This window comes from Sprattus sprattus (genome assembly GCF_963457725.1).
Source record: "Sprattus sprattus genome assembly, chromosome: 17".
Classification (NCBI taxonomy): Eukaryota; Metazoa; Chordata; class Actinopteri; order Clupeiformes; family Clupeidae; genus Sprattus; species Sprattus sprattus.
Window position 1 is genome coordinate 25,999,176 of NC_137915.1, and position 14,502 is coordinate 26,013,677.

The 14,502-nt window shown below is 43.0% G+C and overlaps 1 protein-coding gene across 2 annotated transcripts in view; it reads right to left on the reverse strand.

The window, feature by feature from the left end:
• Positions 1–365: 365 nt before the first annotated feature.
• Positions 366–14,502, reverse strand: part of acvr2ba (activin A receptor type 2Ba) — a gene marked incomplete at both ends in the record, with an annotated part of 41,737 nt that continues 27,600 nt past the window's right edge. Inside the window, 10 exons of one of the 2 annotated variants that reach the window (XM_080855313.1) lie at positions 366–560; positions 1,924–2,054; positions 2,437–2,575; positions 2,663–2,777; positions 3,072–3,220; positions 3,933–4,076; positions 4,644–4,787; positions 5,469–5,617; positions 6,331–6,437; positions 9,715–9,922. In XM_080855313.1, coding sequence (XP_080711439.1) covers positions 366–560; positions 1,924–2,054; positions 2,437–2,575; positions 2,663–2,777; positions 3,072–3,220; positions 3,933–4,076; positions 4,644–4,787; positions 5,469–5,617; positions 6,331–6,437; positions 9,715–9,922 — 1,481 coding nt within the window. Of the gene's footprint in view, positions 561–1,923; positions 2,055–2,436; positions 2,576–2,662; positions 2,778–3,071; positions 3,221–3,932; positions 4,077–4,643; positions 4,788–5,465; positions 5,618–6,330; positions 6,438–9,714; positions 9,923–14,502 lie in introns of both variants that reach the window. The other variant, XM_080855314.1, reaches the window with a different exon arrangement.

Below are 14,502 nucleotides of genomic sequence, written 5' to 3' on the forward strand. Positions count from 1 at the left end.
GAAAAATGTACTGAAATGAAGAGGTTGAGGTACCTGCACCTTGTCAGCATTCATAAGTCGGCACCTGAATGCGCTTTGAGATGTCCATTTGCTGTTTTTTAATTCTTTTTTTTTCCTCTCTTCATAAAAATACAGTAGAGAAGTGTGCTGGTAATATTGATCCGATCGGAAAAGAAAAAAGAAAAAAATGTCGGATAAAATAGCAGCTGCATTCATGTTGTTGTCTGAGATCTGCTGAGTCTGGAAAGACGAAGGTTGTTTCATTTTACTTGCTTGCCTCACATTGTTTTATGGTATGTCTTTTCCATTTGTTGATGTTGTTTTGAATTCTGTGTCATAGACGAAAAATGAAAGGAGGGTAGGACTCAGATACTGGACTCTTTGGGTGGCAAGTCCACGTTAGTGACCGAAGTCACCATAGAAACCAGGCAGTCCGAGGTAGTGGCACTGGTGAGCCGACGGATCTGGGAGATCCGCTCCTCAACACAGCCAGCTGAGAGACGGGCCTCTGCGTCGTGATCCCAGCACTCTTCTATCGTCTCGCACAACGACTCCAGGCCCTGACAGGACAAGACAAGAACCACACAACGTTAGAAAAACACACCACAAGAAATATTCTACAAAGGATCGATGAGACATTGTGACTGGCAGACTTCATTAGGTTTAGTTTTAAAGCGTCTATAAATGACATGGTTTGCAGTTTGTGCTAACTCCCAGACTGTAGGTCACTTTTTACGGTAGGTGTCTATTTCGTCCCATCAAGATGCTGGGGACATGCAAAATAATCACTAAACCGGGATGCCCATCTCTTTAAAAGAGAGGTTCCTAACTTTCTATTCAACGAACAAGATGAAATTTGACAGCATCCTGGAGATTCCCAGATTTTTTTGCAATTTTAGTGATAGCCAAAACATCATGAGGAGAGCTTGTTTATGCTAGTGCATATTGTTCACAACAGCTTTAACAGCAACATCACATCCGAACTACAGGTTCAGGCAGAAAGTTCTATTTGTTGTTGTAATACAACATGGTGTAGAAGAAAAACTAGAAGAAACACAAGCTTTCTAATGAATTTGTGCTGAAGCAACTGGCTTAAAACAGAGATCGTCCATACACTCAGTATGGTTTCTTTGTGTTCAAAATATCAATGTTGCATCTTGGCAGGGAACAGGGTTGGAACTCTTTTTATTCTCTCTATAAATTTACTTCGTTTCCATGCCTTCAGGGTCTCAAAACGAAACCTCTTTAATTCCACAGAAAATACAATCTTTCAGATTGCCCAAGACTAAACTCTGGATGTCTGAATGAATGCATGGCAAAAGGCAACCAATTAGTCTACCTTGATTCATTAGCATGCTTATCACAAACTTGGCATAAAGTCCCATGTAATATGTGCACATGAAGAGGGTTTTCACACATAAATGCGGTTCCTTCAGAGCGTGAAGATGTACTTCATGCACTGCCACATGGAAACAGCATAATTGGTAGATGCAGGGAAATCTTTGCATTGCATGAGCAATCTTAAATCTAGGCTACCATCATCTACCACAATCAAATGGCTCTTCACTGTGTTTCTCTTCAGTTGTAGTAGTCTGGCTGATGTCAATCATCAATTGCAATCAAGTGTATCATATTGTACCTCTATGGCCTATGTAAGTCATATGTACAATTGCATGTCACAACTTCAATCTTTTACACGATACTTTAAAATGACTCACAAACAGAGCCTATTCCGTTTCTATACACTCTGATTGGATAGCAGTCTAGTGATTGTAGTATTCATTTCTGGTGGAAACCGGCAACAATTGTAAACCAGAATTAAAACCTTGCTTGTGAAATCCAGCAGATAAAACTCAGGGTCATACTGTGGCACATCATGACTTGTGCTTCAGGATTCATTTTCTGCAGTTGGCGTGTACTCACAACGTGCTTAAGCCAGCAGTCCTTGAACACTGGCCGCATTTTTTTGTGGACCACAACGTCCTGAAGGTCCTCCAGGGACGGGTGCTGCCCAATCTCCTCCTCGAAAGGCAGCATGTACTCGTCTACAGGGCCTGGGGGTATATGAAGCAAAGTTCAGCCAGTGGCGCATTAATCCTGCCGCTGTGTAAATAATGGCCCAAATATACATTAAACAGTAAATATGACTAACATGATGTTGAGGCCTAGATTTCAAGGGCATCCTTGTCATACCTTGTCCCTCCCCAAATGCAATCAATTACACTATACACTTAAATCTGAAGACCTCATGTTTCAAAATGTCATGCGAGTTGTTATACAGCGCTGGGTATAACAGAATGTCATAATAATAGTGGTAATTGAATAATATATGTAGTGTATGCAAGTTATTTGACTGTATATATATGGTGCCCTATGTACAGTCACAATTGTGATAATGATCCAACAGTGGCATATGATCCAAGACAGAATCCTTACCATCGGCTGCTTTACAGCGCGAGGCCAGCTCCCAGAGCACCAGGCCCATGGCGTACATGTCTATTCTCAAGAAGGCGTCCCTCTGGAAGTTGATGGCTCCCTCCAGCACCTCAGGTGCCATATACCTTCTTGTTCCCACCTGCATGCACAAGAACAGGCAACAGTGATGTTGTGTTCTCTGATCAATGAGTCATAACTGGGACACTGGGTGAGGAGAGTGTCTTACCTGCCCGTGGGTGTCTCCAGGCGGCTTCCCTGGCTCAAACCGCACAGCCAGGCCGAAGTCACCAACGATCGCTGTGAGGTCGGTTCTCAGCATGACATTTTTACTCTTGAAGTCCCTAAGGTTGCAATCAAAACATGTGGCTGAGTTGACAGTCTACTCTCTATAACCAATCTAGATATACAACCCCACTCTCCCCCCCACCAAAAAAAAACCACTCACTTGATTGACTTCATGCGACAATACATCGTCTTTTTTTAACAAGTAACCTACATCTGACGAGTAAGTATTTTCAACTTTTAACTTCCAGCTGACAGACTATGTCTTTGTTGTTCACAACCTTACTGTCACCTAAGAGCCATCAGGGTAAGTTGAGAAGAGTTAATTGTTAGAACTTTAAAGCGCTTCTTACCTGTGAGCGATGGCTGGCTTGGGTCCCTCTCCTTTACAGCGCGGCACGTCTTCATGCAGATAGGCCAGGCCACAGGCCATGGTTTCAGCAATGTGACACATGTCATGCCAGCTCACTGCGTTCCCCTTCAGGTAATCAGTCAGGGAACCCTAAAGAAAGGACATAAAACACAACACACATGTTAGCACATGACATATAATGACATTCATTGGCTGCATGTGTAGTACAAAATATTTGTTTGCAACATTTGTATCTTTGAGTCAACATCTGTAACTGGTAATATTTACATGGGGGTAATCTCATACATAATAAACAGAGTTCAGAAAAATGTCCTGACTGACTATCTTGGATTTGCTTCATACTTTACATTAATAAAGTAATTGTACCCAACAACTATATGGAGGCTTTACAAAGGGGTTGTAGCCCTCAAAAAAAGAAAATGTGTTGTACAGTACTACAGTAACGTAACCAAAATATATCCATGACCACACCAACATAGCACAGGCACACAGGTGATGACAAAGATCATTAGCGCCATCTGCAGGTATTACAAGTTACCACAGTAAAACACCTATGTAGCCTACTGATAGTGTGAAAAGGAGTGTGACTGATAGTGAGTAGGAGTAGGAGTTAGCCTACAAAATGAGCGGTCTGGTTGTGGACAGCGTGAACAGGGTGGCCTGGGATCGAGTCAAACTCCCAGCCTTAATAACTTTCAGTCTGCCCCTGACAGAGTACACAGTTATTTGTATATAAAGTAAAGTGCAAATGGTTTATTGTCCCTGTGAGCAAGTGAGTGCATTTCTCTTTTTCCGTCTTTCTTCATTTGACAGCAAGAGAGGCATTTGCAGAGTTACTTGCCCTTTCATGAAATTCAGTGATGAGCCAGAACTCTATCTCCATGTTGGCCCCACGCTTCTCTGCAGCGATGTAGCGCAGGAGGTTCTCATGCTTCATCCCATCCATACAGAAGATGTCCCGCTCATTCTGCCACGACAACTTATCCTGTGCACACAACAGTGGGAGAAGAACTGTAAGAACAATTCAACCAAGGTTTCTATTGGATGTAAAAAACACAAATTGAATTATAGCAAATGTCAAGAAGTTCAAGGTAGATGTGTTGAAGGGATCACAGTTTTTATTATACTTTGTTGGACAGCTTACATGTTCATGCTAGCATTACAAACAAATCACCTGTTCTGATGGCAGTAGTAATCTGCACTGTGGTAGGCTGTCTTGGGGAAAGACTATTCGTTTATTAATAATGAATCATCATGAATGATGAGCGTCGTCTCAACGCACTATCCAGAAACTGAGGTCAAAACCCCTGAAAGCAACTCAACAACACCTTAGAGCAAAAACCTTAAGTAGAGCCTGTTTGACAGAAGTAGATGAGAGGGCTACTAGCTGTGGAACAGAGATTGGACAGGAGAAGGGGGAGAGAAAAGAAGGAAGAAAGGACAGGAGGCGGATAACAGAAAGTGGCATAATAGAGGTGTGTAACTGATCAGATGCAAAAGCCCTTAAATCAAAGGATGTACTCCAAGAGGAGATTCATCAAACTAAACCCACCTGAATAGGGAAGACCTTCACAGCTACATATTCATTCATCATCTGGGCCTTCCACACGCACCCAAAGCGCCCCCTGGCTTTGATCTCCAGTAGCTGCAGGGGTTTGAGACCAACCGATGGCGAGGGAGGAGGTAGGCCAGGGTCCTGAAGAACACGAAAGAGACCAAGTTATCAGGAGGGGAAAAGAACGAGCAGGAGCAGGCAGGAGTGATGTCACTTCTATTATAACACAGCTATCAAATGTGTAGTCACTGGACAATGGACATGGACTGTTTGTTCTACTGTATGTGCAATGGAAACATCAAACCAAAAAACAGATAGCATAACTAGAGAAACTAGGGGAGGAGCGATTGTCAGTAAAGGTAGAGAAAAAGAAGGAAATGTATAATAGAAAGGTAGAGTCTGGCTTGTTGTTTTCTTGACAACCACACAGTAGCACAAATTATCAAATCATTAATAGGTCATCTTGTGTGTTGCATTTCCTTTTTACAGTGCAAACTGGTGGCCGAGCCGCTCCTGTGTGGTGAAGACAGCTACCCTTTCAATTTCTGTTGTACAGAGGGATGCTACTGAACCACCACAAGATGGAACCCTTGCTATAGAATGGGAAAACAGAGAGGCCCTGCTGACTACCTGTGGACTATTGAATTCATGGCTTTTAAACAAAGGCACAGGAATACAATTTCAAAGGGTCATAAAGGGTTGGGAGGGCCCCTCATAAAGGATGATGGAGTATGACTGTAAAATAGTTTGGTTGGATGCAGAGGGACAGAGTGTATAGGTTAGTTAGAGAACAAAAGCGAGAGAAGGAGGTGTCGCCACTACCTCATTGATGTCCACGTGGCCATACGGGGGCTTGCGGTGGCGGTACATCCAGATGGCCAGCAGCAGAGCCATAGACAGCATGGTGATGGGGAGCAGGGAGTAGACCAGCACGTTCAGGAGCGAGGGGGTGGGGTGAGGGGGCTTGATTTCTGCCACACAGCAAAGACAGGAAGGCGGGTGAGGGTGAGAGAGAGAGAACAAAAATTAGGCATTTTGCATCAGTTCCTTTTCTTTTGTTAATTTTAATGAAACAAAGATGTATTCTCCAAAGGCCTTCTGAGCTGGAGAATACAGTGCATGGCACAATGCGTTTTGGAGGTTAAGGAAGAAGAGCAGTGTACAGCTCTCCTGACAGAGATATGCTACATATAGTATCTCACTGCCAGAGGAAGTCATTCGCTGCTGCTGCTGTGTGGACTATGAGACACTCAAGAGTCTGTCTGTTTACTTCTAAAAGCAATGCTGTGTGCCCGTAGCTATAGAGAGGGCAATACAAGTTAATGTTAAACAGAGGATGTTGATGCCTGGAACTGGGTTAAGCTGCCAGCTGAGGGAATTCAAGGTATTTGTTACTCATGTAATCACTGAATAAATTATAGAAGAAAGAAGAAGAAACGAGATCTGGGCATGAACTAGTGTGACTAATCAGATCTATGCAAAGAAAAGAGGAATTCTGCATGGTAACTGCATTTTGTTAATTGTGTATAAGTAGATGAGACTGCTTTGGTTCACACTGAGGTTTTTGTTTCACGTGAGGCCCTGCAGAGCCCAGTCTGACCAGGAGAGAGGGTGCTGAGGGCGACTGGCAGAGGGAGCCGAGCAGCAGTGAGGGACTGTGGGAGACTCCATAGCAGTTTCTCACCTGGTCCGTTGACGTCAGGCAGATGGGTGAAGCGCTCGTTGCAGAAGTTGCCCTCACAGCAGCAGAAGAACACCTGCGGGTTCTCCTCTGTGGCCACACACTCTTGCCTGTTGCCATGGAGAGGAGAGGAGATGGATTACTACACACATTCCCAGATGTAAAAAAGCACAAACAGCACAAACTCATGTTGTGACTATTTAAAATAAAGACTATTTGGGTTAGAGTCCAATGCACAATGGGGGGTGTCAGCCTATGTTTGACAACAGTCTCTGACCTTGTCATTGCACTTAAGACCACTGATGCCATCCCTAGTTGTTACCTTATTAGGTTCAACAGATTCAGTCCTGCTTTGGCACTGCGGGCCACTCTCAGCCTTGCCCTTGAAATTTCACAATATCCACGGAATGAGCAATAATACCACCGCTGTTCAAAACATTTGATCTATGACTTCTGCGATCTGGAGAGCTCCTTTCACAAATGTATGCACCCAAATGAGAAATCGTCTTGCATTATTCCAGACTCATGAAGCAGGGCGCATGAGGGACTGCGACGCCTATCTAAACAATCCCACTTTAGTTCCGTGGGAGTCCTCGCTCAACTAGTTTCCATCCTTTTCTCTCTCTCTCTCTCTCTTTTTGCCATGCGGATGACTTATTGCACCATTGGGCCCCCTCTTTGTGCACCAGGCAAATGAAAACGACTTATTGACCTTTCTTAGGGACTGCTGGGAAAAGGGCCCGGCGATGGCGTGCCGATTGTGCTGATGGGGCAATCTCTCTCTCCGTCGGAGTTTGGCTCCGTCAGCGCTCTGGTGGCACGTGGGTCACTCATTCAGCAGCGTCCTCTTTGTAAGGCCAAAGCAGAGGGCAAGCCAGAGCCCTGACAGATTGCCCAGAGAGCTCCCGCCTTATGATTAGCAGAGTCAAGCGTTGCTCAACGGCATCCATTCCCTTAACAGCAGTGGGGTTACACTGACCACTATCCACTTTTGAGGTCTCTATTTGCTTTATTGCTGGTAAAAACAGCACTCTGACTCTCTGGTAAATTGGCGGAGACTCAGTCGGAGAATGGAATCAGGAAACAGGCTTCTTGCAATGATGCATCAAGGGAGAGAGGGAGACTTCACTCAAAAGATTCACGTATGTCTCTGATTAGACATTGAAAGTTTAAGTATCCTACACAGCATACAGGCATGTCAACCAATAGCCCCGACCCTACATGAATACGCATCAGTCTGCTTCCTCAGATGGGAAACGTCACAATGTTGGTTCACAGAGGAAGTTGTTGATTAAGATCCAGCTGTGAGCAAATGTCTCCAAGGCCTCTATTCATGGTCGTGGGGGGGTAAAAGGACAACAATGTCACTGACATGACCTGAGAGGGGAAGTGGTGAGGGGAGGTGGTGGCAATTAAAAAGCAACAAATACATATGAATATAAGATTAATTGTATTATTGATTAACTCTGATCTTTAATTCTATGCTATTTTTTAATTGGCAACTCCTTTCACACATAGGGCCAAATATAAAAAAAGATGTAGAAAATAGTGAGGTGGCCCATTATCATAAGTCAGTCCGTATCACCATGAATGCCTAACATTGCATCTTTGCCAGCTAACTTCGATTACAGGCAATTTTAATTGGAGTTCTCTCTTTCCAGCTTGTCGCCCGTTCAGGAATGTTTGGAATTTGAAGGCTGCACCTGGGGCTTAAGGGATAGCTATTTTCAGAGCAATACCCATTAGAATAGGCAACCTGGGATTGGCAGAGAGTGTTTTTTTAAAGAGCAGTCATTTGTGACTGTCCCACTTTCACTTTGATATAAGTCCAACAGGGAGCGGTACGATCATTTAACCAATATTCTTTTCACAGAGGGTGGTGACTGATTGTCTTGCATTGACTTGCTTTTATGGATGATTTTTCCTTTTTGTTTCTTCTGGTTGTCAATAAGATCCAACTTTAACACAAATCATTTAAACAATTTAATCTGCAAGGCATTTTCCTTCTCAGAACGCAACATTGTTGAAAATAGTTTTTCTGTTAATGAAACTTCCAATATCTCATCTGTGGTGCACATCCGGGGATGCCTACAGCTTCCCATTCCAATCAATTTATAAAAACCATTTATCTCAGTCATCAGAAAGGGGCTGGGAATAGATTTCCATAGTGGGGAAGAGATGTAAAAAATCTAACATGCCGAGTTCACAGCTCCTCTTGTTCTCCATAGATAAAGCTTGGCTATTTGCCACCTTTACAGCCTATCAGGGGGGTTGTCAAGTGGATATTCAAGAGACATTTAAATGTGATGGCGAATGCGTTTGGCAATGCATTAAATACAGTTACTGATTACTGGCAGTTGCACAAGAGCTTGGGAGGCAGGTAGCTCAAAAAGCAGGTCAACAGTCATAGGAAGAGACAAAAACTACAACAGTAATAGAAAGAGACAAAAACTACAACAATTACAAATCATAATGAAAGGAAATGAAGGTGTCTGGTCTACAGATAGGGATTCTGTACAGCTCTTGTTCAGATGCACCCTTCATGAACTACAGTTGGTTAAACCAAGACAGAATGTTCAGACAACATTTTAGGACGCTGTGTATTTTCATAGTTTTTGCAGTTGATTAAAATGCCCGATTCTCATCTATTAATCTCAACAGCAATGAGAACCATGTACTAACCATGACCCACTACTCCGCATTCCATTACGATTAAAATGAAAGCCATCAAATTTAGTAATGTATCCTCACTTCAGGTCACAGGTATTTAACTTCCTACTGTTAACAACCAGCTGATAAAGTGTTGTTTTGAACTGTATTGCTTGTATTAGTAGGTAAAACATGAGCTCTAAAATAAATAGTAACCAGGCAAGTCAGTCCAAAGTGACTCATTAAGAGCTGATATTACTGGATGTGTATGGGTATTCCCCCCATCTGTTGTGCGACCCATGGGAAATATTTCTGCGTTATTAAGCGTGCAGGCCATCTTCATTCTAGAGGCGTGTGGGAAGTTAATACTGCCAGGAAATTCAATATATATTTAGCATTAAAACATACCATGTATTCACCTTCAAATTGTGTGTAATTCATTTACTCTGGTAATATGCAGGGACAAATGTTTGTGAAAAGACCTAAATCTATATTTTAACAGTAATTTTTCAAAGGAACTATTTCATAATGACACTACTCAATACCTGAACCTTAATAGTTGCTAAATTGTGTTTTTTTTCCCCTTAGGCTGGAGTCACCTTATTTGAAATAATGAAAAACACCCTCTGGGTGTTGTGAGAACATAATCCAATGTGTCTTTCATTTGGATTCAATTTTAAGGAGATAATAACCCCCTTTAAAATGTAGCTCCTGGTGTGAAGGGAACTTGAAGCTGACCTGTTGTAGCAGTTGAAGTCATCCAACCAGCATCCTTTCTTCACCAACTCAATGGTGCCGGAGTTGTTCCGCCAGGAAGCGTAGCAGTGTGAGCGCTTGTCCTTCTCCTCCTCGCAGCGCTCCACCCCACTCTGGTTGGTCTTCTCGATCTCCCAGTTGATGTTGTAGTACAAGCACTCATGGGTGTCCACCTCTCCATGGCTGGGTCCTGGGAACAAACCAACACAGAGAAGAATGTCAGTCTTCTCTGATCACCAACAAAAGCAGCTCAGATATGGCAGCCAGAAGCCACAGTAGCTGTACATTAACATACATTACATTAACAGAAGTTGCAGCTTATACTTGTGCGAATAAAGTCTGACAATTATTATTATTATTATTATACCACAAGTATGTGTGTAATTTTTCAGACAAGTCAGTGTGACACACACAAACACAGACAGAGACAGAGACAGAGACTGAGACAGAGACACAGACACACACACACACACACACCTGAAACTGGATTTTCTAGACATATGGGCATTGCTAATGCAGATGCCTTTATGCAACATTAATCTATAAAGAATTAAGAATGAAAATGAAGGGTTTACTATTGATGGATTTCACAAAAGACACCAATGATCATAGAGTGATCGCGGAACTGTTATCTTTAACATATCCTGTCATTGCAATGGTACTGGCCATTTGCAGAGAAAGTGAGGAGCCTTGCATCAGCCACTAATGGGAGAGAAAGTTTATCACTTGGCAAGGCCCAAGGGCAGCGCTAGGGACATTGTGTTTGTGGCGCTTTGTGGCTTTCGTTCAACAAGAACTTTTGAAGTCTTCCACATCAGCCCATACAGACTGAGGTCACTGCAGTAATCCAGACCGCACAAAGAGCAAGGTGGCTCACCTCAATGAAGATCAGCCAGGCTGAGAGAACTCCCCATTAAGGATTCTCATTTCAACCCACAAACATAACATTACCCTGCTCTATCTACACAGGGTTTTTTATCAAGCACAGTCTTAACTTATAAGAAAGCCAATTTCCTTGAGGGGGAATGTGATCTGTGGGAGTAACGTATATAAGAGGATGAATTCAATGTGTGGTTTTGAAACTGGACGCTACTGGCAAGCAGCTCGGTCACCACTTCCTTTGAGGTATCAGAATAGCAGTGTGACAAGGGCAGCGTATCCTTGCGAACGCAGATGATATGAGGGTCATCGTGGAGATAACACCCTGAGGTCTGCCCACAGTGTGAAAGGCCCCTCTCCCTCCAACACGAGCAGCCAAGGAGAACAGCGGGGAGGACCATATCTTTTTCTCTTCTGCCCCCCCCCCCCCCCCTCTCTCTCTCTCCCCCGCTCCTCTCTGCTGGAGTGCAAAAGCATGGAGCCATGTTTACTATACAACACAACATTTGGCAGAGCTGGATACGGCAGATGTTCTTGCCAATCTGTGCATTACGGTTGCTAGGCAACCACAAATGTGGGAGTAGAATCATAGACTCGTCTCCCAGACAAAGCCCCTTTTCAGTCACCGGTCTAAACACGTATGCACATTGAAACACACACACACACGCATAATATGCACATACAACTGTAGAGATAAACCTACAACACACAAAAGTACACTTACACTCACACATAAAACCGCGCGCGCACACGCCACACACCACACACCTCACAAATCAACTGAGGCGCTGTGCGAGTGTTCCCGTCGCTGTACTACACACACTAAAACTCTGCTGGCTCCACGAAGGGCCCTCATCTGCATTCAGCAGCTTTATTTACAGGGCTCCATGGGGATATTAAGGCTAATGGCAATAGCAGATGTCAGCAGCACAAAAGGAAGTATGTCATCAAAACATGACTTCAGAAACCTGTACCTTTGAGCTGCCCAGAACTGGACCCCCGCCCCCGCTACATTATACAGCCCATAGAATTTAAATGTAACCAAGCATATTTTCTTGGTTTACTACCTCTCCTGGCAACAGGTCATGTGTGGTGATATTGGTGGGCTGGGTGGGCTTGACTTCCTCCTTTCAGAGTGCCACCGACCCCAATGACTGTAACCCACATGCCACACTTGATAACAAAAAGGTAAGGTAGTAGGATTTATATCCCTAATTACTATTTGTGTTTAATGTGTGATTGTATCAGGGCAGAAACCTTCACGGAGTCCCTACGTACATTTATACTGATAGGCAGCTCGCCACTGTGGAGACAGAGTAGGCCTGGCTATTCTAAGGCAGAAGAGGAAATGGTAGTAGAGACAGCAAAAAAACTTGCACTAAAGTCAGCATGTCCACTTCCTTCCTTGGGAATGACTGCCAGCTCACAGACAGCTACAAGGAGCAGCGGGAGAGAGAGTGAACATCTGTTTCTGGAACTTGTGAGGCTTTGCACTCGCCAAAATCTTCCTTTGGAACAGCTCACAGCACTGCGGGTCCAATTCAGTCCCTGTGCAGCTGATAACTCCAGATCCCTACGAGATTTGGCCCAGAACAGAAACCAATTCCTACCACTGCCACCAATCACTGTCAAATCGACAATCTTACAGGAAAAGAAGGGTTCTTTTGGGATGCCGCAGCAAGCTCAAATGTTTAACACAGCTGAAAACTGCTAGAACATTTTTAATCCTATCATAGGGTCCTACATAAAATCTTTTCACTTAAAAAGGTGCATTATGGATCAATAGCTATTCGCTAAAGGTATGCTAGCAGCTAAAACTAACGAAATCTCTTGAAATGTGCTGACTTTGACATTATGACAAACTAGTTACTCAACGACTGTCCTTACACAGTCAAACATCAAGCAAGTGCAACACAAGACTAAGCAAGACAGCAAATAAGCTACTTACTAGATCAGCAGAAGGTAAACAAGCCAGGTCGGCGGGCTGCGGCAGGCAAAAATACAGAACGCAGTTATATGCCTATCGACCCTGTTATGCCAATGGCACGGACGCGATTCTCCATATTAAAAGTCATTGTAGCGGCCCAATTGTTTTTAAGCTGTTATTTTAAGGTTAGACTGCTTATCCTAACCCTAATCCTGAAGCATAATTGTTGCATAATGCACCTTTAAGTGGACGTGACAAGCGTTAAATCCAATCTGATGGCACAGTCATGGATAGTGAAGAGTGATACAACCACTGCTTAGGGTTGACACAGAAAGACTTTGACTTGACAATGCCACAAGCGAAAACCAGAGAAAATACAAGGATTACTTAACCTCAGAATATATGACATTGGTAAGACTGACCCACGGGCATATTTATTCCGGCCTAACTGTACAACAGAAACACATCACACTGTAATATTCCATGGTATCCTCAAAAAACTTGTTTGAAATATGCGTAACTAGATTTCAGGGAAACTTACGATGGGAAATTCACAGTTTTACCCATTTTAATGGATATAGAATGTGTTACCTCCAACATATTTTAAGATGGATATAATTAGCATATTTGTATCTATATCTCCCTGTGCTAACTCAACTATTGCTTCTCTTCTACAGCACCACCTTTAAGCATCACCATATAGTATATATTGGCCAATGTGAGGCATATGGGAGCCTTGATGTAAACAAACATTTGAAATGCTGAAATATTACAACAAAGGGAATTATGCCGCAATATCTGTAGGCAACGTACCCCACAGGTCTGCCATGTCAATAAAAGTGTCTGTGTGCATGTGCCGTTTAGTGATGCTGTTGAGCAGTGTGCACTGTCAGAAATCTGTAGAGGACCAAAGACTGAAGCACTTCTGTTTCATGACAAGAAAAGAGGGTTTGATACTCTTGATAGGGATGCACTGATCCGATATTTGTATCGATATCGGTACCGATATTGAAGACATTTTTTTTTTTTTATGTTTATGTATATAGGTAGTGTATTATGAGTGCACGTTGCTATTAGTAGCGATTAGCATGCTAAGCGGAGATTTAGTTATGTCCTGATGTTGATTCGCTCTAATAAAGATGGGTTCATCCTGTTAAGATTTCGACTGGATGAGCTATGAATGAGATTCATGTTGCCTTGTGTAATGTCCACAATTATGTGTATCGAGTAATATTAGTTGTGTAATTGTTATCGTGTAGCAATAACTCATGTAGGCTATAAGTAATTCAGTGCAGTGCTAATTAGTCCCCATTCTCATTGCAGACACTCACATAGGATCACATGCATCGTCATGTAATGGAAATTGATGAATGCACATTAAAGGGAGATAAAGAATACTGCTTTGGTAATCGTGGGTCTTTTAACAGACTAGAACCAGCAAATACATTAACAGGTCACCATGCTGAGCCTCTAGCGGATATATGCTAACTAATATGAACACTAGCGCTAGTTAGAACGTACATTATTTGTGATTATTTTTAGCCTATGTTATGAATTGATAGTGATGACTAGACATGATGTCAAGTAGCAAATGAGCAAAAAATGCAACAAGATCTCATGTCTCACTCCTCATTTCTCCCTCTCTCACGTGTGGTCACACACATACACACAGTTACCAGTTTCGCACAGTTTTTTTATATCGGTATCGGATCGTATCGGCCGATACTAAACCTCAGATATCGGTATCGGTATCGGAGGTGAAAAAAGTGGATCGGTGCATCCCTAACTCTCGACCCATCAGTTGCGATATTCACATTGAAGCTCCAAATCAGAATGAAGCCATTGGCTGTAATCTACAATCTACTTAAAACGGCCAGTCTCCTTGGATCCAGAACCACCACCCACAGCATTGGATCCAGTGTTGTAGCCCTGAGAACCACCCCCCACAGAATTGGATCCAGTGT